Genomic DNA, 25,371 nt, shown 5'->3' with positions numbered 1-25,371 from the left:
AGTCCATGGCTCAATTGTCTCAAGGCTTAAAAATCATTCTTTAACCTGTCTCCGCTCCTTCATCTACACTGATTGAAGTGGATTTGACAAGTGACATCAATAAAGGATCATAGCTTTTACCTGGATTCACCTGGTCAGTCTATCTATGTCATGGAAAGAGCAGGTGTTTTGTAAACTCAGTGTATTTCAGTCCAAGTCGAGCACTGTGCATAATCCATAGGATAGGCTGTGCCCCCAATGCAATTCTGAATTAAAATACATCCACAAATCAAAATCAAAGTTTATTGGTCACGCACACAGTTTAGCAAGTATTATAGCGGCACAGCGAAATGCTTATGCCACTAGCTTCTAACAATGCAATTGAATGTCAAACATTTTAAGAAAAACTAAGAAATAAAGAATAGGGATACAATATTTAAATACAGTTTGAAACTGATTTTTTGCTGTTTGTTATCAAATTAACTAATAATTATATTTTGTTGAATGTATATAACACCATTCAAACCGTGTTCAGCATTATCTAGTCCAATTGTGGGATGTTTTCACTATTTGTATCCGTTTGAGGTGGTTTCAATTTGGGACTTTTATTTTGAAGAAGACCGCCGATTCCACTATTGTTGCTCACGCTAATGTTGTTCACGACACACGTGTAGCCTACGTTTGTCCTCCTCCTCCTGTGTGTTGTGGGAGAGACTATTGCCGCGTTCAAAACAACGGGGAGCTCGGAACTGAGAAATCTCTGACTTCCAAATTCAGTGCGTTCAAGACAACTGGGAACTCGGGGGGGGAAAAAACGAGCTCCGACTGGGAAAAATCTTTTGAACGGTTATCAAACTCTGAATTCAAGTCCGGAACTGACCCCTCTTTATAGAGCTCTGACCTGAAAATCACTGACGTCATGATTTGACCCCGTTTTTCCCAGTTGCCTTGAAAGCACCATTAGGACACAGCTGGCGCTTAAACCGACTAGCAAAAACCTAAAACGGACCCTTACCTTAACCAAACCCTTAAACATAACCCTAACCTATACATTCTGAAATATCGACATGTTGTCCATGTCATTGCGAACCATATAGCCAAGTCTGAATGTAGTTTCTAGTCAGTTATATTAATTGAATATTGATAACACATACAGTTTACACACGACAAGTCAAGAGGCTACAAACAAGTAAAGAAACTGACAACTAAACACAAAGGTCTCTAGTCTAGACATCCGCGTTCCCACAATTTTCAAACGCTTCGGGTCTGGTTTTCGAGACTAGTGGTGTTGGGTGATTATGGGCCCAATCACTTTTCGGTCACTATTGTTATTTCCACTTCTGCAGCAAGTATCTGAAACGATTTGGATGCAATACATATTGTGATGTTTACAAGACTAGCAGTTAATAGAACATAGTGGAACTTTGGCCATGATGTGTACGTTGTTTTCCTTTCAAATATATACACATGAGAGTAGGAACTAGGGAAGGGAATTGGGCCTGTGTCGCACTTTGTTTCCAAACAGCGACACCTAGTGACGCCTACTAGTATGACATGTAACTAATATTGTATCGAACTATGGAACATTGTTGACACATTGTTACAGTGTAACTTCAGCGGAAATGTTGCTATTTGGTCGTGCCTATTGGAATGTATCTAGTAATCCTGCGTTATTCGGATAGGTATTAAAATCATTTCTCCAGGTAATGGTCTCAAAATAATGTCTTAATAAAAGTGAATAAATAATGGTTTTAATGATAGGCCTTGAAACTTAAATAATTGTTCATTTGGAACAAAACAAATATAACCACACTTTTTTTCTTAGAAATTTAGAATGCATCAGCAGGGGGCATGTTGGGTAAAGATCTCATTACAACTCCGTGGAATGTAGGCGACACAGGAACAGAGCCCCAGCCTTGACCAAGCTAAATGATCAAACCATTTAACCGTTAGGTGTTTTACATAGCAGATCGATATCTCATCAGAATCCACTTGGTGAGTATACATGCGTCTTTATGTTTTTGCTAAGTTTTCGTCGAAACTACGTTATGACATTTAATTCAGACTTTGTTATAACAATCTGGATGGCTATTTTGTACGATTGTTATGTTGTTATACGCCTTTATGCAGTCGATGCTAGAAGGCTTGTCATCATTAACATCAAACATGTCATCTGAATCATGCAGGAGTCCCTATCTGAAGTTACTGAGACTGTATATGTTTAACCTTAAATACCCTGCTAGTCTTAGTGTATTTCCAAAACGCAATATCCCCGAAAAATGTAACATTTGTGTTTTTTTCATCAGAAATGATTGCTTATGGGTACCTTCATGTGTATGTAAAATATTACTGTTTTCAGATTTTTCATTCATAGATTTTAGATGTGTCTGAACATGTGTTTTTTTGCACAATATAGGCCTATCCATAGTTTAGCTGGAATGGAATGTTCTTATCCTGTACATTTGACTGTGATGTGTGGTTGTTTTACCTAGCTATCTTAAGATGAATGCACTTACTGTTCGTCGCTCTGGGAGAGCATCTGCTAAATGACACAAATGTAAATGTTTTACATACAGATATTACTGTGTACAATATTCAAAACATATTTTTTTAATATTGATGTCACAAATGTATCATCTGTACAGTTGTTTATTTAAAAAAAAGTAGTTATTTGTTACATTGGACTGTGCAAAATCTACCTATTTCTCTGAGTGAGGCGGACATATAGCGTTTAGCAAAAAAAACATGATTATTGGTCTCTGAGAAATGAACCCATCAAGTGATAGATTCTTAACAAATACAGCACATAGGCTATATGTCATTGAACGTCATGTCATGATTAGATAGTGAGAAAACACACATCTTTTTCATTATTTATTTAAACAACAAAAGCTAATTTGCCAACATTTCCGAAAATGGATATATAGCGTTGTGGGACGAAAAATGGTGATGTCATTGGCATGGTCTAATGGTGCTTTCAAGACAACTGGGAACTCTGGAAAAAAACAAGGTAAAATCTTTCCGAGGTGGATCACCGTTCAAAACGATTTTTCCCAGTCTGAGCTCTTTTTCCCCCCTAGTTGTCTTGAACGCATTGAAGTCGGAGATAGTTCGCAGTTGTTTTGAACGCGGCATAACGTTTCCCTCTTAACCCCCTCTTGTCTTATAAGGTGCCCATATCGCATGTCATAATGTCAAAGTCGGATTTCCCTCCAGCCTATGAAGATGCACTACATGGCCCCAGGCCCCGGCATGGGAACTACCCACAGCCCCCACCAGCATATGGACCATACCCTGCTCAGTCCTCAGCACAATACCCAGGACAAGCAGGGTACCCTCTGGGCTACCCTCCATCTGGGATGCCTTATTCCATTCCTCTAGGAATGCCCACCTCCAACCCAGGTTCTGGAGCTATTGACTGTACAGTATAATATATTACATATTATGTAACAGAATATAAAAAAGATATACTGTTAATGTCTGAAGTTTGTCAAAATAGTTTTACTTGGTCATTATTGACTTCATGTATTTTTTTAATGTAGTGGAAGATGATGAATTTGCATATTCTACAGCATGGGAAAGCATTTCTGTTCGACACGCATTCATCCGAAAAGTATGAGATCTTATACCTTTTACACATCGACTTCCTAATCACTCAGTCTGCTTATACTGGCTGTGATCATGACAGAATTCACCCTTTTTTTGTGTTGGAACAGGTGTACTTAATATTGGCTGCTCAGCTCATCGTCACTGTATCAATTGTGGCTGTGTTTACATTTGTGTAAGTGTCAACAGTGTAACATTGTATTATCTCTGTCATACCATGTAATATCAATGTGAGCTCTTTTCCGTTTTAGTTTTCTGTTTGTGTAATGCTAACGTTTTAGCATTCGATCTATTTTACAGTGAGGAAGTACGTGCGTTTGTCATTAGGAACCCAGCTGTGTATTGGACATCATTGTAAGTACTTCCTATTCCATTAAGGTTCCTTACTACATGTATTACTCATTCATTATTTCTGAATTATATATTATAATAAAACATAAGCAATATTTTTGACCTATCATACTAATGGCATGTTTTTCTTCCAGCGCTGTTTATTTTGTCACTTACTGCATTCTTGTCTGCTGCAAAGGGCCAAGGTAAGATTATCCTTGCCCTCTTTATGATACAACAGTACACCGTTAAACATCAGATAATGATATTTATCTTTTGATCTTAATAATCTTTGTTTAGGAGACGCTTTCCTTGGAACTTTGTGCTGCTGGCCATTTTTGTAAGTAATGCTTGCAAAAAATAATCTCTATATCATGTATTAACACATAATGGAACTAAACTCAGCAAAAAAAGAAATGCCCCTTTTTCAGGACCCTGTCTTTCACAGATAATTCGTAAAAATCCAAATAACTTCACAGATCTTCATTATAAAGGGTTTAAACACTGTTTCCCATGCTTGTTCAATGAACCATAAACAATTAATGAACATGCACCTGTGGAACGGTCGTTAAGACACTAACAGCTTAAAGACGGTAGGCAATTAAGGTTACAGTTATGAAAACTTAGGATACTAAAGAGACCTTTCTACTGACTCTGAAAAACACCAAAAGAAAGATGCCCAGGGTCCCTGCTCATCTGCGTGAACGTGTCTTAGGCATGAGGACTGCAGATGTGGCCAGGGCAATAAATTGCAATGTCTGTACTGTGAGATACCTAAGACTTCGCTACAGGGAGACAGGACGGACAGCTGATCGTCCTCGCAGTGGCAGACCACAGCAACACCTACACAGGATTGGTACATCCGAACATCACGCCTGCAGGACAGGTACAGCATGGCAACAACAACTGTCCGAGTTACACCGGGAACGCACAATCCCTCCATCTGTGCTCAGACTGTCTGCAAAAGGCTGAGAGAGGCTGGACTGAGGACTTGTAGGCCTGTTGTAAGGCAGGTCCTTACCAGACATCACCGACAACAACGTCGCCTATGGGCACAAACCCACTGTTGGTGGACCAGACAGGACTGGCAAAAAGTGTTCTTCACTTTTCGCAGTTTTGTCTCACCAGGGTTGATGGTCGGATTCGTGTTTATCGTCGAAGGAATGAGCGTTACACCGAGGCCTGTACTCTGGAGCGGGATCGATTTGGAGGTGGAGGGTCTGGGTCTGGGACGGTGTGTCACAGCATCATCGGACTGAGCTTGTTGTCATTGCAGGCAATCTCAACGATGTGCGTTACAGGGAAGACATCCTCCTCCCTCATGTGGTACCCTTCCTGCAGGCTCATCCTGACATGACCCTCCAGCATGACAATGCCACCACGCACAGAACAAGCAGTATGGCTGATTTCCTGCAAGACAGGAATGTCAGTGTACTGCCATGGCCAGCGAAGAGCCCGGATCTCAATCCCATTGAGCACTTCTGGGACCTGTTGGATCGGAGGGTGAGGGCTAGGGCCATTCCCCCCAGAAATGTCTGGGAACTTGCAGGTGCCTTGGTGGAAGAGTGGGGTAACATCTCACAGCAAGAACTGGCAAATCTGGTGCAGTCCATGAGGAGGAGATGCACTGCAGTACTTAATGCAGCTGGTGGCCACACCAGATACTGACTGTTACTTTTGATTTTGACCCTCCTTTGTTCAGGGACACATTATTCCATTTCTGTTAGTCACATGTCTGTGGACTTGTTCAGTTTATGTATCAGTTGTTGAATCTTTTGTTCATACAAATATTTACACATGTTAAGTTTTCTGAAAATAAACGCAGTTGACAGTGAGAGGACGTTTCTTTTTTTGCTGACTTTACATTACAGTATAGATATGTTATGATTGTATTGTTTTATATGTCATATTTTAGACACTGGCCATGTCCTACATGACAGGAACAATATCAAGGTTTGTTATAGAATTTTCATATATTTTTTTCTTTTCTTTTACATAATACTACTAGAAATACTAATGTAAGGTGAAGTAGTAATGTTTGTTTTGTGACTCAATCTACTTTGCATTTCTTGCAGTTACTATGACACAAAAGCAGTGTTTCTGACCATTGGAATAACAGCAATAGTGTGCATAATTGTCACCATCTTCTGCTTTCAAACTAAGGTACGTGTATAAAAAACTGCCTCTTCAGAACCTAGCTTGTGAGAGTGTCTTTGTTGTCAGTGTCAAATGACTCTTTTGTCTAGGATTACAATGGGCGACTGTCTTTTAAATATTCATGGCATTTTGGGTAAGATCTTGTGCAATTCCTAATTATGTAATCGATTGTCTAAATAAATAGCATACATTGATTCCCTGGGTTTACTGTGCACATTCCATGGTTGGTAATTTTTGTAGACCTTTCATATGAAGTTATTAGGGCGGCAGGTAGCCTAGTGGTTAGAGCGTTGGGCCGGTAACCGAAAGGTTGCTGGATCGAATCTCCAAGCTGACAAGGTAAAAATCTGGCAGTTAACCCACTGTTCCCTGGTAGGCTGTCATTGTAAATAAGAATTTGTTCTTAACTGACTTGCCTACTTAAATAACATTTTAAAAATGCCCATTCATGTGCCATCCTATGAAACATTCCAACTATTGAGTCATTTGTGAACCTTAATGATTGTCGTTTGACCAATGTTGTGAAGAACATGTACAGTTGAAGTCTGAAGTTTACATACACTTATGTTGGAGTCATTAAAACTCGTTTTTCAACCACTCCACAAATTTCATGTTAACAAACTAGTTTTGGCAAGTCGGTTAGGACATCTCCTTTGAGCATGATACAAGTAATTTTTCCAACAATTGTTTACAGACAGATTATTTCACTTGTAATTCACTGTATCACAATTCCAGTGGGTCAGAAGTTTACATACACTCAGTTGACTGTGCCTTTAAACAGCTTGGAATTCAAAAAATGATGTCATGGCTTTAGAAGCTTCTGATAGGCTAATTGACATCATTGGAGGTGTACCTGTGGATGTATTTCAAGGCCTACCTTCAACTCAGTGCCTCTTTGCTTGACATCATGGGAAAATCAAAAGAAATCAGCCAAGACCTCAGAAAAAATTGTAGGAGTCCACAAGTCTGGTCCATCCTTGGGAGCAATTTCCAAACGCCTGAAGGTACCACGTTCATCTGTACATACAATAGTATGCAAGTATAAACACTATGGGACTACGCAGCCGTCATACCGCTCAGGAAGGAGACACGTTCTGTCTCCTAGAGATGAACTTACTTTGGTGCAAAAGTCCAAATCAATCCCAGAACAACAGCAAAAGACCTTGTGAAAATGCTGGAGGAAACAGGTGCAAAAATATCTATATCCACAGTAAAACGAGTCCAATATCGACAAACTGAAAAGCCGCTCAGCAAGGAAGAAGCCACTGCTCCAAAATCGGCATAAAAAAGCCAGACTACAGTTTGCAACTGCACATGGGGACAAAGATCGTACTTTTTGGAGAAATGTCCTCTGGTCTGATGAAACAAAAATAGAACTGTTTGGTCATAATGACCATTGTTATGTTTGGAGGAAAAAGGGTGATCTTGCAAGCCAAAGAACACCATCCCAACCGTGAAGCACGGGGGGTGGCAGCATCATGTCGTGGGGGTGCTTTTCTGCAGGAGGGACTGGTGCACTTCACAAAATAGATGGCATCATGAGGGAGGAAAATCATGTGGATATATTGAAGCAACATCTCAAGACATCAGTCAGGAAGTTAAAGCTTGGTCGCAAATGGGTCTTCCAAATGGACAATGACCCCAAGCATACTTCCAAAGTTGTTGCAAAATGGCTTAAGGACAACAAAGTCAAGGTATTGGAGTGGCCATTACAAAGCCCTGACCTCAATTCTATAGAAAATTTGTGGGAAGAACTGAAAAAGCGTGTGCGAGCAAGGGGGCCTCCAAACCTGACTCAGTTACACCAGCTCTGTCAAGAGGAATGGACCAAAAATTCACCAAACTTATTGTGGCTACCTGAAACGTTTGGCCCAAGTTAAACAATTTAAAGGCAATGCTACCAAATACTAATTGAGTGTATGTAAACTTCTGATCCACTGGGAATGTGATGAAAGAAATAAAAGCTGAAATAAATCACTCTACTATTATTCTGACATTTCACATTCTTATAATAAAGTGGTGATCCTAGCTGACCTAAGACAGGGAATATTTACTAGGATTAAATGTCAGGAATTGTGAAAAACTGAGTTTAAATGTATTTGGCTAAGGTGTATGTAAACTTCTGACAACAACTGTATGTCTATGCTTATAACAGGTGGATCTTACATCTTGTGGGGGACTTTTCAGTATTCTTGCCATCGTAGTCTTGGTTACTGGGATCATCACAGCCATCGTACTATCCTTTAAATATGTAAGTGCCTCAGTTTGGTCAAAAGTTGAACTGCTTTAATAGTAATATGCATGCATCTTTCACATTTTAATGCACTTTGTCTCTAATTGCACAAATCTGAGAAATGAAGGCCTATACATACAAAATGTCCTGTGTTTTCTTCCACTCACAGGTCCCATGGCTTCATATGCTCTATGCTGCAATTGGAGCTGTCGTTTACACCCTGGTGAGTTTGTTTTTTCTTGAAAAGCCTCAGTATATCAAAGGGAATAGAATGGTGACTCTCTTGAACCAACCTGTATGTATGAAATTAACCATTTTTATTTTGTAGTTTTTAGCGTACAACACCCAGCTTCTCATCGGAAACCGCAAGCTTTCCATCAGCCCAGAGGAGTATGTTTTTGGAGCACTTTCACTTTATGTTGACATTGTGCAGATCTTCATTTTCCTCCTGCAACTAGTTGGGGCTTCCACAGATTAAAGGCAGGAGGATGACATATGACCTAGTGTGGATAGATCCTACTTATATTTTATTTTTTCACCTCAAACTGTTGCTGCTCATACAGGACTGTAACTTATTTTTTGGTATTTTAATCCCATTAACATAACCCTATGAGAGTGCTGCAAACTTTCAATTAAGATTGTTATATATTTATAATATATTTACTTATTCCCAGAATGGATGTTGGTTATGTGATGATTTGGTAAGTTATGAATGCAATATGCATACATGATTGTCTGAATTGCATTTGATTTGACCTAGATATGTTTAAAATAGATTTCTTGTCCTTATGTTGTCTTTTTCCTTAAACTGTAAGAATGTAAAACATAATTAATTGTCAAAATGGCTCAATAAACTGTCTTTGTATGCATCCATTAGTGGTGTTATAGTTAAACAACAAGGCCAGAGGGGGTGTGGTATATGGCCAATATACCACGGTTAAGGGCTGTTCTTAGCGTGACGCAACGCAGAGTGCCTGGACAGAGCCCTTAGCTGTGGTATGTTGGCCATATGTCATAAACCACCAAGGTGCCTTATTTCTATTATAAACTTGTTACCGACGTAATTAGAGCAGTAAAAATATGTTTTAGCATACACCATGTCCGTCAGCCAATCAGGGCTCGAACCACCCAGTTTATAAAACAAATTACAGTTTATTCTAACATCGCTTCCATTTTCCTCAATTGGAAATGTGATTACTTTTCTTGATATACATTTCTGATTATCAGAATCAATAATTAAAGACAATGATATCTCAGAAGGTTCTGTTTGTCATGCAGTTTTTGTGTGAGAAAGCAATTATTGCATGGGGACTTTTTCAACCCAACTGAATCAGGATGGCATAGAGATGGGAAGTAATGAAAAAGGCATGTTCTCTTCTACAGATTATTAGCGTGTGAACTCTTCCAATTATGAGCCTACTGAGAATGAGTCCTTTCATTGAGTTGATTTCATACACTATTCCTTTCAGGTGCCAGTTCACTATGGTCCTTTTCCTTACAAAAAGCACTTCATCATGTCCACCAATTTCAAAATGTAACAAACCCTGAAATATGTTTCAAACATGACAGCATTCCTCCTGAAAGGTAATCAAAAGACTTCTACATGAATGTTTCTCAAGTGACAGGGCTTATAGTGATGAACAAAGCAAGCTCCTTAGCACATTACCCATAGCAAAGAACGTGTAGAATATGATAGGGGTTGTTTCCCCCCATTGTTTTCAATGACCTGGTTAGTGGCTCCTCCTTGAGCGATCGAGATATCATATATCCGAGGGGCTCCAGTAACCCAATACAGATGTATGCCCCCCCGAAACGAAAGATTTTCTTTTTGAAACAAGAGAGCAAAGACGGAAAGTGAAATAAGCTTTTGGAAGTACTTCTTTTATTTTTATTTTTTCTGCAATTACTTTAAAAACATCTGCAATAATTAAAAATTATGTCACCAGACCAAGACTATTTATTAGTCATACCTCTGTACTCTGACAAAGACTGGTATCAAAGTTGATAAACCCTATAGAAAAGTGTTAGACATAAAACATAAAACACAGGTTTATTTTCCCCATTGGTGAGCCTAGGGAAGCCTGGAAACTGTTTGTACTTTTGCCTACTCCATTATCATCGTCAAGCCAAACACGGCATGACAAGTCCATAAGCAGTTGGCAAGACAGCAGAAACAGACAGGCACTCGAGCTAAGCCTTAGTTATTACATCTCTAAATCATATTCCACTTCTATAATATCTTCAAATTATTTATCCCTTATATTATGGATCTATTTCTTCCCGTGTCATTTTCTATAACTGAATACTGGTAATCGTAGTTGCCTGGCTTGATTATCTATTATTCTCGTGTTAATCACAGTGGCACTTCAGTGTTGTGCCACTAATGTCTCCTCTGTCTGGTGTGTTGGAGATTAAATGTGGTTTCCCCATGTCCTGCATCTGTGTCCAGTGGCGATCGATGGCCGCTCAGGGGGTCAGGCGTTTGGGATCACGGGGGAACATGGAGGTCTGGCGGACGTTGTGAAGACCCAGGTAGAGCATGCAGACTCTCTCAAGTCCTGAGGGAAACAACTCACATGTCAGCATCACAGTGCACTTACAATGAGTATATTTAGAGTACCTTGACAACATCTTTCATGCTGAGTATATTTACAATTAGTATATTTAGAATAGATGTACAATGGATTTCTTATTGAATATATTTACAATGTCTTTCATATGGAGTATATTTACAATTAGTATATTTAGATTAGATTGACAATGGTCTTTCTTATTGAGAGGGTACGGGCCAAGGTTCAGAATCAGTATTTTATTTCTTACCAATGCCACCACCTCCATGTGGGGGAGCTCCGTATCGGAAGGAGTCAATGTAGGACTTGATCTTCTCCAGGTCTGCAGCAACACAAATCATTGTAATATTTGATACTAGCATCACCACTTGACATATTAGCACCAGCCACCAGTGTATTCGTAACATAGTAATAATATGCAGATTGTCTAGCAATCGCTTAAGAGAAGAAAAGAAGCTTGAGTTACTGATTGACCAATATGGCTGCCCTGAATAACAAGGCAGAGTTGTTTAATTACCAATGTTGTGGTGCATGGCCCTCTCAGTGAGCAGCTGGGCGTCGTGGATCCTCTGAGCGCCGGAGAGGATCTCCTCTCCTCTCATGAACATGTCGTAGGAGTTGGAGTATTTCTGAGGAGGAAATATCAGTCAAGTCAGTTACACCTCTGGTATAACACTGCCAACGTCCTGCCACAATGGTGTCATGATCAACCTGGTGAAGTGTGGTGTGTGTATGCCTGTGTTTAGTGACTTGCATACTTTGTCGTTGGGGTCAGGCATGGTGTAGAAGGGCCTCACTGCCAGGGGGTACTTGTCCAGCACGTAGAAGTCAGTGTCATACTAACAGAAAGGCGATAAAGAGATGAGTTGGTCTGCTTTGCAGCCTAAAATGCTCAGCACGTACCATCTAGAATAATATAAAATCGGTTGACAAAGAAACTGAACGTAACATACCTTTTCTTTCACCAGACGACCAAGCAACTTCTCATTGGGAGTGCTATGAAAAACGTTTTAAAAAATAATGTTATTTCAGTAGAAAAAATAAGAGAAAAAAAAGTATTTAATTTGCTCTTTACATGTTTTTATTTTTCACATTTTAGTCATGAAGCAGACGCTCTTATCCAGAGCGATTTACAGGAGCAATTGGGGTTAAGTGCCTTGCTTAAGGGCACAGTCAGATTTTTCACCTGGTCGGCTCTGGGATTCGAACCAGCAACCATTCGGTTACTGGCCCAATGCGCTTAACCGCTCTGCTACTTGCCGACCCATTTTAATGTCTTATGTTGACCTGCTACTGACCTGAGGTCCTCCTCGTCTCCCATCTCCACCCCGGCTTCCCGGAGCATGGCCACGCCTTCCGAGTACTCCAGCCTAAGAGTGGGCTCCAGGAACTTGAATGGCTCGCTGGGGTACTGCTTCCCCACCGTCTGGATCTCTGTCTGGAACCTGGCCCACACACACACACACACACACACACACACACACACACACACACACACACACACACACACACACACACACACACACACACACACACACACACACACACACACACACACACACACACACACACACGTGAAAAAGGTAATTCAGCAACTCTTGGAGGACAGTACAAGTTGATAAGTGCCTCTATTGTTAAAAGGAAAACCTTCCCTTAAAACACACAGAACTGGGTCACTGAAATACTAATCTTGGTTAACCCAGAACTAAAGTCTTGCGTAATTGGCCAGATACTCGATTAGGTTCTGGGTCCATACGTGTTAAGAGAAGAGATCGAATGAGGATCGGAACTGGAACGAAGCGCTCCACCCTCTCTCTTTGTAAATTACTGGCAAGTCGATGAGCCAAATGTCCCCTCCCCTTCCAAAATTCAAAAGAAGCTAACACCTGCGAAACCGGGATTTGTCGTTATCTCACGCATCCCGTTGTATCATGACAGATCTACGGCACCATTTATGTTTAAGTAGTCTGTCCACGAGAGATTACCCGAATACCACCTGCTCCCTCAGCACAGATGCAATGCCCTTTCATACCAGGAGATGGCGGTGGAGGCACGCATTTACTTTATATGGGGCTCATCCACTTGCTCAGTTGCATCCCTGAAATAGGCCCTCGAAAGTTTAAACCATACTAATTCACTTTGTTTGCAAATATGGGTTCAAAGTGAATCCCAGCTTACTTGTCTCGGAGTCCTTTGAAGATCTGAACCATGGTGTCGGTGATGGACTCGATCACTTCATGGTAGTGGTAGTTGAACGCCAACTCAATATCCAGGCCCACAAACTCTGTCAGATGACGATGGGTGTTGGAGTCTTCTGCTCTGAACACTGGAACGGAGAACATCTTCAGTTAGTATCAGCGACGTAGTGTTTCAGTATGAGGATTAGATCCATCACCCCAGAGATAAACTAGAGGCACCCTATAACTACTTTTGACCAGGGAATAGGGCACCATTTGGGACACAGCTAGACATGTGAGACTGCGGGGGGGGGAGGTCAATACTCCTCTGGTTACATGTGGATCCGGCAAGGTGATGGCAGTGTTGACCTACGTCACAAAGAGACATTGTGCAACCAAGCAGAAGCCAATCAGATACATTATGTTTCCTATTGCTCAACATGAGCCCTATCACAACACCGTCTATGTGTAAAAATGTGTTGTGTTTGCAGTTATCTGCCCAGGTTTAATATTGTGCAAGCCACCGTTTGTTTGTTGACTACATAACTAGAGTGACTGATGTATTCAACCCAATAGTCCAAATTAATTCCCATTATTGGATACAGGGGAGATAGGTGAACGGCTTAGAGATGTGGTATTATATATAGATTAATATATATATATATATTTTTTTTAACTTTATCCAGACAGTTGGAAACAAAGGGGGAGACAGACCAGAGGGAACACATAAGTAAGGGTGGACACAGGGATTGAACCCCGGTCTCCGGTGGCGAGTAGCGTACACGTGCCTGGCTAGTAGCATTCCCGCTAGACCATTGGTTCTTCACAAGGTGCTGCCTTACCTGGTCCCACACAGAACACCTTGTCAAAGTCAGCACAGATACACATCTGCTTGTAGAGCTGGGGAGACTGGGCCAGGTAGGCGCTGGTTTTGAAGTAGGACACAGTGAAGACGTTCGCACCACCCTCACTGGCAGCTAGAGAGGAGAAAAACACCTTTTAGTCAACTATCCCAGGAGAGAAGGAACACATGGCCCAAAAATCGTCTGTAGCGAACAGCCTTTTTTCAAGTCGTCTATGTGATGACACCATTTCCTAACAGCGCCATTAACTTATTTACGCACGTGTTAAACGGTCGCGTCACATAGTAGATTGTCTGATGTGTTTACCTTTACAGAAGGGTGGTCACAGAGAACATTTTGTGCAGGGTACGTGTGATGGGTGTTGGCAGAGGTGAATGCGGTTTTTAGATTAGCGCACACTGTTGATCCGCAGCTGCTCTCACCGAAAAAAAAAGGCGGCAATTTTAAATACGTCAATGCCAGGCTGGGTTGAATGCCATTGGCTCCTACCGAAGATGAGGAAGTGAAAGCAACACTTCGTTGCAGCTCAGTTAAAAAAACTATCACATTTGGGGTTGTGGTAACAAGTACTATAGTAAACAACACTGTTGTGTTACACATTTCTATGGCTACAAAATGTGACACATGGTCACACATTGTCTATGTGCTCACGCTTGTGAAGTGCAATTGTGCTCATCAAAGAGCACAAATGACCAGATAGAGTCGAGCCTGCGCTGCTTTATATATGTGCTCAGTGCTGGTACCTGATATGATTTTGGGGGTCTGGATCTCCACAAAGCCCTTGTTGGTCAGGGTGTCTCTAAAGAGCTGGCACACTCCGGATTGCAGGCGGAAGATGGCCTGGCTGGTTGTTGTCTACCAGAGGAGAAACAAGCAGAAACACACACACACACACACCACACACACACACACACACACACACACACACAAAATGCCAAAAACAAAAAAAAAGTACAGTCAATTAAATACAACTTGTATTTCATGCGAGGGAACTTCATGTGTGGTGACGGATTGCTACACAAGACACATAACATAAAACATGTACAGTATAAAGGATTGGAAACATTCTATGCAATCGCAGGAGATATAAATATACAGTACCAGTCAAATGTTTGGACACACCTACTCATTCAAGGGTTTTTCTTATTTTTGACATTGTAGAATAAAAATGAAGACATCAAAACTATGAAATAACACATATGGAATGTAACCAAAAGGATGTTAAACAAATCAAAATATATTTGAGATTCTTCAAAGTAGCCACCATTTGCCTTGATGACAGCTTTGCACACTCTTGGCATTCTCTCAACCAGTTTCACCTGGATTGCTTTTTCAAGTCTTGAAGGAGTTCCCACATATGCTGAGTACTTGGCTGCTTTTCCTTCACTCTGCGGTCCAACTCATCCCAAACCATCTCAATTGGGTTGAGGTCGGGTGATTGTGGAGACCAGGTCATCTGATGCAGCACTCCATTCCTCTCCTTCTAGGTCAAATAGCCCTTACACAGCCTGGAGTTGTGTTTTGGGTCATTGTCCTGTTTTAAAACAAATGATAGTCCCACTAAGCGCAAACCAGATGGGATGGCGAATCGCTGCAGAATGCTGTAGTAGCCACGCTGGTTAAGTGTGCCTTGAATGCTAAATAAATCACAGACAGCGTCACCAGCAAAGCAAGCCCACACATCACACCTCTTCCTCCATGCTTCACGGTGGGAACCACACATGCGGAGATCATCCGTTCACCTACTCTGCGTCTCACAAAGACACGGCGGTTGGAACCAAAAATCTGACATTTGGACTCATCAGACCAAAGGAAAGATTTTCACTGGTCTAATCTCCATTGCTTGTTTTTCTTAGCCCAAGCAAGTCTCTTCTTCTTATTGGTGTCCTTTAGTAGTGGTTTCCATGCAGCAATTCGACCATGAAGGCCTGATTCACACAGTCTCCTCTGAACAGTTGATGTTGAGATGTGTCTGTTACTTGAACTCTGAAGCATTTATTTAGGCTGCAATTTCTGAGGCTGGTGACTCTAATAAACTTATCCTCTGCAGCAGAGGTAACTCTGGGTCTTCCTTCCCTGTGGCGGTCCTCATGAGACAGTTTCATCATAGTGCTTGATGGTTTTTGCGACTGCACTTTTTTTCCAGATTGACTGACCTTCATGTGTTAAAGTAATGATGGCCTGTCGTTTCTCTTTGCTTATTTGAGCTGTTCTTGCCATAATATGGACTTGGTCTTTTACCAAATAGGGCTATTTTCTGTATACCACCCCTACCTTGTCACAACCCAACTGATTAGTTCAAATGCATTAAGGAAAGAAATTCCAAAAATTAACTTAAGGCACACCTGTTAATTGAAATGCATTCCAGGTGACTACCTCATGAAGCTGGTTGAGAAAATGCCAAGAGTGTGCAAACTCATCATCAAGACAAAGGGTGGCTACTTTGAAGAATCAAAAATATATTTCATTTATTCAACACTTTTTGGTTACTACATGATTTCATATGTGTTATTTCATAGTTATGTCTACACTCTTATTCTACAATGTGTCGGATGTTTACATACACCTTAGCCAAATACATTTAAACTCAGTTTTTCACAATTCCTGACATTTAATCCTAGTAAAAATTCCCTGTCTTAGGTCAGTTAGGATCACCACTTTATTTTAAGAATGTGAAATGTCAGATCAATAGCAGAGAGAATGATTTATTTCAGCTTTTATTTCTTTCATCACATTCCCAGTGGGGCAGAAGTTTACATACACTCAATTAGTATTTGGTAGCATTGCCTTTAAATTGTTTAACCTGGGTCAAACGTGTCGGGTAGCCTTCCACAAGCTTCCCACAATAAGTTGGGTGAATTTTGGCCCATTCCTCCTGACAGAGCTGGTGTAACTGAGTCAGGTTTGTAGGCCTACTTGCTCGCACACGCCTTCAGTTCTGCCCACACATTTTTTCTAGAATTGAGGTCAGGGCTTTGTGATGGCCACTCCAATACCTTGACTTTGTTATCCTTAAGCCATTTTGCCACAACTTTGGAAGTATGCTTGGGGTCATTGTCCATTTGGAAGACCCATTTGCGAACAAGCTTTAACTTCCTGACTGATGAGATGTTGCTTCAATATATCCACATAATTTTCCTTCCTCATGATGCCATCTATTTTGTGAAGTGCACCAGTCCCTCCTGCAGAAAAGCACCCCCACAACATGATGTTGCCACCCCCGTGCTTCACGGTTGGGATGGTGTTCTTCGGCTTGCAAGCCTCCCCCTTTTTCCTCCAAACATAACAATGGTCATTATGGCCAAACAGTTCTATTTTTGTTTCATCAGACCAGAGGACATTTCTCCAAAAAGTACGATCTTTGTCCCCATGTGCAGTTGCAAACCGTAGTCTGGCTTTTTTTTATAGCGGTTTTGGAGCAGTGGCTTCTTCTTTGGTTATGTCGATATAGGACTCGTTTTACTGTGGATATAGATACTTTTGTACCTGTTTCCTCCAGCATCTTCACAAGGTCCTTTGCTGTTGTTCCGGGATTGATTTGCACTTTTTGCACCAAAGTACATTCATCTCTAGGAGACAGAACGCGTCTCCTTCCTGAGCGGTATGACGGCTGCGTGGTCCCACGGTGTTTATACTTGCGTACGATTGATTGTATAGATGAACGTGGTACCTTCAGGCGTTTGGAAATTGCTCCCAAGGATGAACCAGACTTGTGGAGGTCTACAATTCTTTTTCTGAGGTCTTGGCTGATTTCTTCTGATTTTCCCATGATGTCAAGCAAAGAGGCACTGAGTTTGAAGGTAGGCCTTGAAATACATCCATAGGTACACCTCCAATTGACTCAAATTATGTCAATTAGCCTATTAGAAGCTTCTAAAGCCATAACATAATTTCAGGAATTTTCCAAGAAAAATACATTTTGGAATATATGTTATTCAATTATTGCACCCACACTGCTCGCGCGCGTCAACGAGCGTCTGCGTTGCCAAGGGCTAAAATAGAAGTCATTCCTATTTCTGACGCAGATCGCGCTGCAAGTCCTGCCTCTCCCATCTCCTCATTGGTTTATAGAAGCAGGTACCCACATGCCATCTCCTCATTGGTTATACCCACGTGGGTGATTGAAAGACGAAGTGTTTTGCCGGTTGTCGTGGTAATACTATGAAAGTGTAGATGCCAAACACCATATAAGTTCAAAGATGAAAAAGCCTGGAAGGAGGAGAGATGACTAGAAACGATTCAGTTGACCGTTTTATGTGTGGATTAATTGTCGGAGTAGAGGACCTTGTGCATTTCAGGTAAAATAACAACTCAATGTTTATATCCCAGGACAAATTAGCTAGCAACAGCAAGCTAGCTAAATAGGACAAATTAGCTAGCAAGTGCAAGCTAACTACCTACCTAAATTGCCATACATGTTTAATGCTTTTCGACCTGTCCACAAATTAATGTCATTGGTTCAGAGTTGCTGGCCTTCTAGGCAGACTCCAGGATGCTGGCCTTCTAGGCAGAGTTCCTCTGTCCAGTGTATGTGTTCTTTTGCCCATCTTAATCTTTTCTATTTATTGTCCAGTCTGAGATATGGCTTTTTCTTTGCAAATCTGCCTGCTAGGCCAGCATCCCGGAGTCGCCTCTTCACTGTTGACGTTGAGACTGGTGTTTTGCAGGTACTATTTAATGAAGCTGCCAGTTGAGGACTTGTGAGGCATCTGTTTCTCAAACTAGACACTAATGTACTTGTCCTCTTGCTCAGTTGTGCACCGGGGCCTCCCACTCCTCTTTCTATTCTGGTTTGAGCCAGTTTGCGCTGTTCTGTGAAGGGAGTAGTACACAGCCTTGTACGAGATCTTCAGTTTCTTGGCAATTTCTCGCATGGAATAGCCTTCATTTCTCAGAACAAGAATAAACTGACGAGTTTGAGGAGAAAGTTATTTGTTTCTAGCCATTTTGAGCCTGTAATCAAACCCCAAAATGCTGATGCTCCAGATAATCAACTAGTCTAAAGAAGGCCAGTTCTATTGCTGCTTTAATCAGAACAGTTTATCTGTGCTAACATAATTGCAAAAGGGTTTTCTAATGATAAATTAGCCTTCTAAAATGATCAACTTGGATTAGCTAACACAACGTGCCATTGGAACACGGGAGTGATGGTTGCTGATAATGGTCCTCTGTACGCCTATGTAGATATTCCATAAAGAATGTGCAGTTTTCAGCTACAATAGTCATTTACAACATTAACAATCTCTACACTGTATTTCTGATCAATTTGATGTTATTTTAATGGACAAAAAAATAGCTTCTCTTTCAAAAACAAGGACATTTCTACGTGACCCCAAACTTTTGAACGGTAATGTATATAAATATAATAAAGAAAAACTGAGCAATTTGATGTTGGCACAAAACTAGAAGGTCCTCCACCAACAAACACACACACACACCCCTTCCATTTTTCAAAAGGTTGCAAATCAATGGAACACTGATTTTAAACTTTGAAGTTTCAGAGTGGGATGCAGTCATTGCAGTTTCTATGATATGAAGACTGACGTACATCATATAAAAAGGTTCCTCTGAAAAAAAATGTGCGGAGTAGATAATGACCCACACACAGAGATATTACACGATGCCAAAAAAAAAAAGACTGAACAGACAACACTGCTTGCGTCACATCTTGCCTTGTACAGTCTCGACACCTTTGATTTCCTAAGAGGGAGTGGAGACAGGGTGCATTTCGCATTAATCTAAGCCTTTAGAAAATAAACATGAGATAGAGATCTTTGTCATATTTTCAAAACCTAACATTGGCAATTCATTCTAGTTGTATACAGAGGTCAACTTTGTGGCGTAGAAAATAACCCAGTCATCAAAATGACTCGTGATGAGGCACGTCAGTAAGCTGGGTATTACACATAACGTCTGGGAACGAGCAGAGGAACAGCCAAAATCCCCAAACCCTATGACTGTAAGGTTACTAAGAGCCAATAGGGGTGTTCTTCTCAGTTCTCAGTTGATCAGATTACTAATTTCCTAATATGACTGGTGTTATTACTGAGGAGTTATTCAACCAGTTCTATCGGGTTTCATCTCTGGTTTTAGTCATCTACACAAAGAGTTTAATACAAAAAGCTCTGAGCGTCCTGATTGAACACTGAAAGCTGAAGGCTCACATTTCTATCTTCTAAACATTCCCAAATGGCTGAACGGGAGTTTTCGGACTCTCTCATTTTCAGAGAATGAATCTGCAGACAATGACTCTGGTCCAGTCTGGCCCCGGTTGAGATGGTAAACTGATATGTAAGCCTGTGGTTGACTGTGGTTGGAAAATAACTCCTGCTCTGATGAATAACTGCCACTTCTGGATAACACTAGATAAAATTGCTAAGCAGATACCTAGTGAGCTAAACAAACTGACATGAAAGCCTGATTAGAAACGGTCTTATACAAATAAGTTACATTATTCCTGTGCAAAAAACACTTCTCTCGACTGCGAGTTGGGAGGAGGGGTCCGTTATCTTTCTATGTCCTCACACCAGGGTGGGAGGTATAAAAGAGAGTGAGAGCGAAATAACTCAGTGCGTCACTCTCGTTGACATGCAAGCTCTCAAAACAATCGTGCCTAACAGCCCATGGCTTGTGGTTTCGGTCACACGCCACCACCACCACTCATATGGTGCCTAACGGATAGTACCGTATTTCCCTAGAGAGCATCAACCATTTATTTTCAACAAAATGGCTGGCCTGTACAGTGTGAAAAAGGGAAGTTATTTGTGAAATAATCCTTTCATTTTCACTGAAACGGTTCTTGGTTGGTAGGTGCTTTTTCATTATTGTTGACTGGGGTTAGGGATAGGGGTCGGTCTGTGTGAAACCCTGTTTATGGGTTTACCCTTCATTTAAGTGTGGTTGTGATAACAGGCCCAAGTCCTCAAGCTCAAAGAGACATTTTGTAGAAACAGGTGTTGTGACAAAGCCAGGGTGAGGCGAGCGGTAGGGCTGTTTTCCTGCTGCCACATCACTAGTGTGGATACGCATCAGAGCAGAACAATGAAGCCTCTAGCAGAGTCTGGTTTAGAACCCCTCTCCTAAAACCTCTGAACCCACGCACAGTTCTATACTCCACTCTAGCAGCAGGCTGCAAAGTGGGATAGATACCACGATTCTGTCATTTTTCCATCTCATCGTCACAATATTTGTTGGTACAAATGTAGCGTCTTCAAACCCAATTTGAATCTAGAATAACTCATTATATTTATTTTTTGTGTCATTCATTTGTCATGGAAGAATGTAACACTGGTTGAAGTGTGATAGTGTAGTAGAACTTACCCTGAGATCAATGACTCGGTTGTCCAGTCTGGTGTCCTGGTTGACCGTCGCTCTTCCATCCTGAGTAAACGCACAACACCAACATCATTTGACCACATTACAAAACATTTAAAAGTGTTAAACACATCTGAAGTATATGGGAACAAACTATCGGACATGTGTGAAAACACAGTAGGACATCGAAATATAATGTGCGACGTGATCTATGCGTTCTAATGTTTGTTTATTCCCCCCCCCCACTGGAAATGAATCACTATCCTGTTCTATTTTTAAACCTTATAAACCTGTTGTTTTTTATATAAACTAATACAACCGAAGCGCCTAAATGTTACATCACAGGATGCCAAAGGTTGTCAGGCTTTACTGAAGCTCCACACATCCAGCTCCTATTGAGTCAGAACATGAAGACGGAGGACACAGACCGAGCCCAGTCCAGAGCCTCCTCCCCAACGGTAGTTGCTGTAACTGACAGACAGACAGACACCCCACAGACAAAACCTTAGATACAACTGCCGTTGGGGTTGGCTTACTGCATAAACACTGACACACTTCAGCTGTCTCTGAATCACACTGGAGAGTAGACCCTTAATACAGACACTGACTGACAACATGGCTCCCGAGTGGCGCAGCGGTCTAAGGCACTGCATCTCAGTGCTAGATGCGTCACTACAGACCCTGGTTCGATTCCACGCTGTATCACAACCGGACGTGATTGGGAGTCCCATAGAGTGGCGCACAATTGGCCCAGCGTCATCCGGGTTAGGGTTTGACCGGGTTCTAAATAAGAATTTGTTCTCAACTGACTTGCCTAGTTAAATAAAGGTTCAATCAAATAAATGGCAATATAGAACCAATACTATTCAAAAACAACAGTGGAAGGCCTTGAGGGTGTGTATGTATTTTTCACCCAGCATCAGGACGGAGGAAGATCTCTGGATGAAATGAGTTTGACCTTTGATCAGCTAAGAAGAGCTGCCTGCGCGAGGCCCAAGAGCCCTGGTCCTCATCCTCACCTCATCCCCCTCTCCTTCCGGCCTCACGCAATCCTCCAGCTGCAATGGCAGACGAGGCTCGGCCTGGCTGATGACAAAAATCTGAAACAGGAAAAGAAGGTGAGATTTTTCTTTAGAAGGGTTGGTTCAACTAGATTCAGCTAGAAAGTCACTCTAAACTCACAGTACTTTCCAGGTTCAACTGCTAGGCGGAACGGAAAGTACCACAATTCGAAAAAGAGAAAGCAGTCAAAAGAAGTCGTAGACTGATATCTTTGAACCAGTAGCTCCTCTGATTCACAGCTGTCCTCCCTCCGTGTGCCATGTCTGTCGGTCTGTTTGTCTGTGGTGTGGTCAGACAGAGCAGAAGACAGACCTACCCTCTCAATGTGCAACTCCACATCCTGCTGAGAGCAGCTCTCGATCGTCTGCTCCACCTTCTTCACCACCGCCTCCACGTCCACGATGCTCTCCTTGTTGATGCTGCGGGGGGGGGGGGGGGGGGGGTAAAGAGGCACAGCCCTTATCAGTCTACACAAATCAATTGAAGTCAAACGAGTGGGAGTCTAGCTGAGAACTGAAAGTTTCCATTCAAAACCCTGATTCACAGTCACAGGAGCTTTTCATGATCTGAAAGATTTGGTGGTGGGGGGGGAGGGGGGTTTGAGCAGTTGGTAACCACGATATAAAGAAACAAAATACAAAAATGACGGCTACATAAATTCACCTGACGCTACTCTCCCTGAGACAAAATGTCACAGGATTATGTTGTTTTGATCCACGGTTACCATGGTGTCGGACATTCCTATTCTCTTTACATTTAATCATCCGATTGCGACAACGTGCAAACACCAAACACCACAGCTATGAACTACAGTAAAAACACCAGTGGCCACGCAACAATAAGACAGAGGTTAAACAACCCTCTGAAAGACATGCTGAGTGACTATCAGAGCAGGCCACTGCTATCCTATCCTACTGTCCAAGCCCCCCCCCCAGGAGAGCCTCATAGAAATATGAAGAACTGTCAATACCAACTGTCACATAGCACGGAGCCAGATGGAGCAAGCCCGGTGTGACCCTTCACCTCTTCTCATTAAAAAGCAGTAATGAGAGACAGGAGCGTTGTGAACGGTGAACCCAGTCAGTCCACTGCAGCTGCCTCAGTCAGACGTTTCACACAATGGGGGGGGGGGGGGGGAATCAGCTAGACAAATAAAAAGCCCACATTAATAACCTCCTCCCTCTAACACCTGGCCAGCCTGCCCAGGGACAATGAACGCTGCCCATCAACTAATATGAGTAAGTCATACAAGTAAGACTTTTGATTACCTAGACTAGCGTCATGTCCATGGGGTGTACTTGTACATCAAGATGACTCACACCACAGGAACAGGAGATCCTATGGTCCGCTCTGGCTCAGACAAGGCAACTGACTAGGCTGTGTCTTATATAAAGATATGTGAAACCTTTCAATCCATTGTGTAATATTATGTTCTAGTAAGAGAAAGTTAATCAAGATAATGTGAGGCAGAGGATACCCTGAACCTAATTTAACTCGGCGTGAGGAAGTGGAAATACTATGTGACACAAGCATTACACGCTCTTCCCTATAGGTCACCACTGGCCTGGCTTAACCTCTTGATGATTACGAAAAGACCCATGTGACCCAGAAGCTTACTCAGCTTCCCCAGAATTCAATCAACATAGAACATGTCCAACAGCTAGATTTGATTAACCGTTTAAGGCCAATAGTTGTGATTTAAAATAATTGTTGGGAAAAGTACAATATGCATTGTGTGGATTGATAAGATTGGGGAGCAGGATGTTTAGATCTCTGCGGACCGCAGGCCTCAACCCGATCTGTATCTCAAATGGCACCCTATTCCCTATGGGCTCTGGTCAAAGGTAGTGCACTTTATAGGGAATAGGGTGACATTTGGGACACAAACCGACTATACATTTGTCTTGAGTGTGTTTTGATGTAAGCTGGTTTATGACAGACGTTTCATCATGGATTTGGTGGTTGTGTGCAATATCTGCAATACAATAAACTGCCGAACCAAAACACCTATTTACACAAGCAAAGTAAAAACTATTCTTATTTTGGAGCAATCGCGACACAGGATTTAAAAAAAATACATGATCTGATAGTCTAGATCTAGCCAAAGTGTGAGGAAGGGTGTTTGAAGGTACAGGTGAATGAGTGGTAGCGATGTAGAGCACAAACAGGGACCATTATTGTCCTTAAACTAGAAAGAAAAAAAATGTAATAGGAACTAAACGGGCAGAAACTACGGGGGGCCTACCTGAATTTGTCTAATAACAAATGATTGTTTTTGTTTTCATTTGCAAAACGTTTTGCTACAGTGTACACCAGCTCTGAAGCAACCTCCTAGATTGCATCACAGACAAGAGGTTGAGAGGAAACAGTGAGAGGTCAAACCACTGACACAACGGACAAGGTCAGAGGGTCCTGTCAATGAGGTGAATGTTTTGACCATGTGACCTTGGCCTTGATAACGTGTGTGGCCTTTACTACAGGAGACAGTCATTTTTAGAGACATGGAGACATTTAGAGACATTTTTAGAGACATGTTATTGACATGGAAACACTACTGTAGCTAGCAATAAAGTGTAGGAGCAATTGCTAACTGTCTGTAATCAATTTTAACTGTGGGGCGGAACAATTCACTTATTTACCGTTAATTAGTCTCCAAAACGTCTCCAGTAACGTTAACCTTTTGCCGTTTCCACTTTCCAAGCATATTGGACTGACCTACTGATCATAAAATAAGTGGTGTTGGGCCTATATAGTCGTTCCATTTATACTTCATTCATCGTTTTTCATTGAAGTGTTTTCAGAGTCACTCATTAAGTGTAATCATGTCAACTTCGAGATTAGAACGTGTTTGACAGACTTGGCTTGGTAAAGTGCAGTATTCTCATGCTGTTACGCTTTTCATAAAGACCTCCAGTAGCAGGCTAAGTTGAGTCTGACCCATCGGTGAAAGCAACACGCTGACCACACCGCTTGTGTCGCGTGCGCTGAGCGTTGCAAAATACATTTACGCACATGTTATTCAATCATTGTGCGCTTCAGCGAGCGTCTGCCTGGCCAGGCGCTAAAATAGAAATAGGTTC

The 25,371-nt window shown here is 41.7% G+C and overlaps 2 protein-coding genes across 2 annotated transcripts in view; one reads left to right on the top strand and one right to left on the bottom strand.

Moving 5' to 3' along the window:
- Nucleotides 1-1,520: 1,520 nt before the first annotated feature.
- LOC115160673 (protein lifeguard 3) lies at nucleotides 1,521-9,178 on the top strand. The gene is made up of 13 exons (XM_029710922.1): nucleotides 1,521-1,682; nucleotides 1,805-1,974; nucleotides 3,150-3,381; nucleotides 3,522-3,592; nucleotides 3,696-3,760; nucleotides 3,886-3,939; nucleotides 4,071-4,121; nucleotides 4,216-4,255; nucleotides 5,831-5,868; nucleotides 5,991-6,078; nucleotides 8,228-8,323; nucleotides 8,475-8,528; nucleotides 8,634-9,178. Exons 3-13 carry the CDS (start codon nucleotides 3,171-3,173, stop codon nucleotides 8,781-8,783), a joined length of 918 nt encoding a protein of 305 aa, XP_029566782.1. The 5' UTR covers nucleotides 1,521-1,682; nucleotides 1,805-1,974; nucleotides 3,150-3,170; the 3' UTR covers nucleotides 8,784-9,178.
- Nucleotides 9,179-10,165: 987 nt separating this feature from the next.
- LOC115160671 (aspartate--tRNA ligase, cytoplasmic) overlaps nucleotides 10,166-25,371 on the bottom strand; it is a 34,473-nt gene continuing 19,267 nt past the window's right edge. The window contains exons 7-18 of the mRNA XM_029710919.1: nucleotides 22,608-22,710; nucleotides 22,249-22,329; nucleotides 21,236-21,295; nucleotides 14,659-14,770; nucleotides 13,895-14,029; nucleotides 13,054-13,201; nucleotides 12,174-12,320; nucleotides 11,829-11,871; nucleotides 11,634-11,714; nucleotides 11,393-11,504; nucleotides 11,126-11,197; nucleotides 10,166-10,863 (exon numbers count right to left, since the gene is read on the bottom strand). Coding sequence (XP_029566779.1) covers nucleotides 10,772-10,863; nucleotides 11,126-11,197; nucleotides 11,393-11,504; nucleotides 11,634-11,714; nucleotides 11,829-11,871; nucleotides 12,174-12,320; nucleotides 13,054-13,201; nucleotides 13,895-14,029; nucleotides 14,659-14,770; nucleotides 21,236-21,295; nucleotides 22,249-22,329; nucleotides 22,608-22,710 — 1,186 coding nt within the window. The 3' untranslated portion in view covers nucleotides 10,166-10,771. The remainder of the gene's footprint in view (nucleotides 10,864-11,125; nucleotides 11,198-11,392; nucleotides 11,505-11,633; nucleotides 11,715-11,828; nucleotides 11,872-12,173; nucleotides 12,321-13,053; nucleotides 13,202-13,894; nucleotides 14,030-14,658; nucleotides 14,771-21,235; nucleotides 21,296-22,248; nucleotides 22,330-22,607; nucleotides 22,711-25,371) is intronic.

The sequence above is a fragment of the Salmo trutta genome, chromosome 24 (genome assembly GCF_901001165.1).
Source record: "Salmo trutta chromosome 24, fSalTru1.1, whole genome shotgun sequence".
Taxonomy (NCBI): Eukaryota; Metazoa; Chordata; class Actinopteri; order Salmoniformes; family Salmonidae; genus Salmo; species Salmo trutta.
The sequence above is the reverse complement of the archived record's forward strand: the minus strand, read 5'-3'. Positions and strand labels throughout refer to the sequence as shown.

Bases quoted from the DNA above. Each gene is read 5' to 3' on its own strand.
- LOC115160673 (XM_029710922.1), top strand. From the start codon at position 3,171: ATGTCAAAGTCGGATTTCCCTCCAGCCTATGAAGATGCACTACATGGC. The intron at 4,122-4,215 runs GTAAGATTATCC...ATCTTTGTTTAG, and splicing joins GTCTGCTGCAAAGGGCCAAG to GAGACGCTTTCCTTGGAACT. The intron at 4,256-5,830 runs GTAAGTAATGCT...GTCATATTTTAG, and splicing joins TTGTGCTGCTGGCCATTTTT to ACACTGGCCATGTCCTACAT.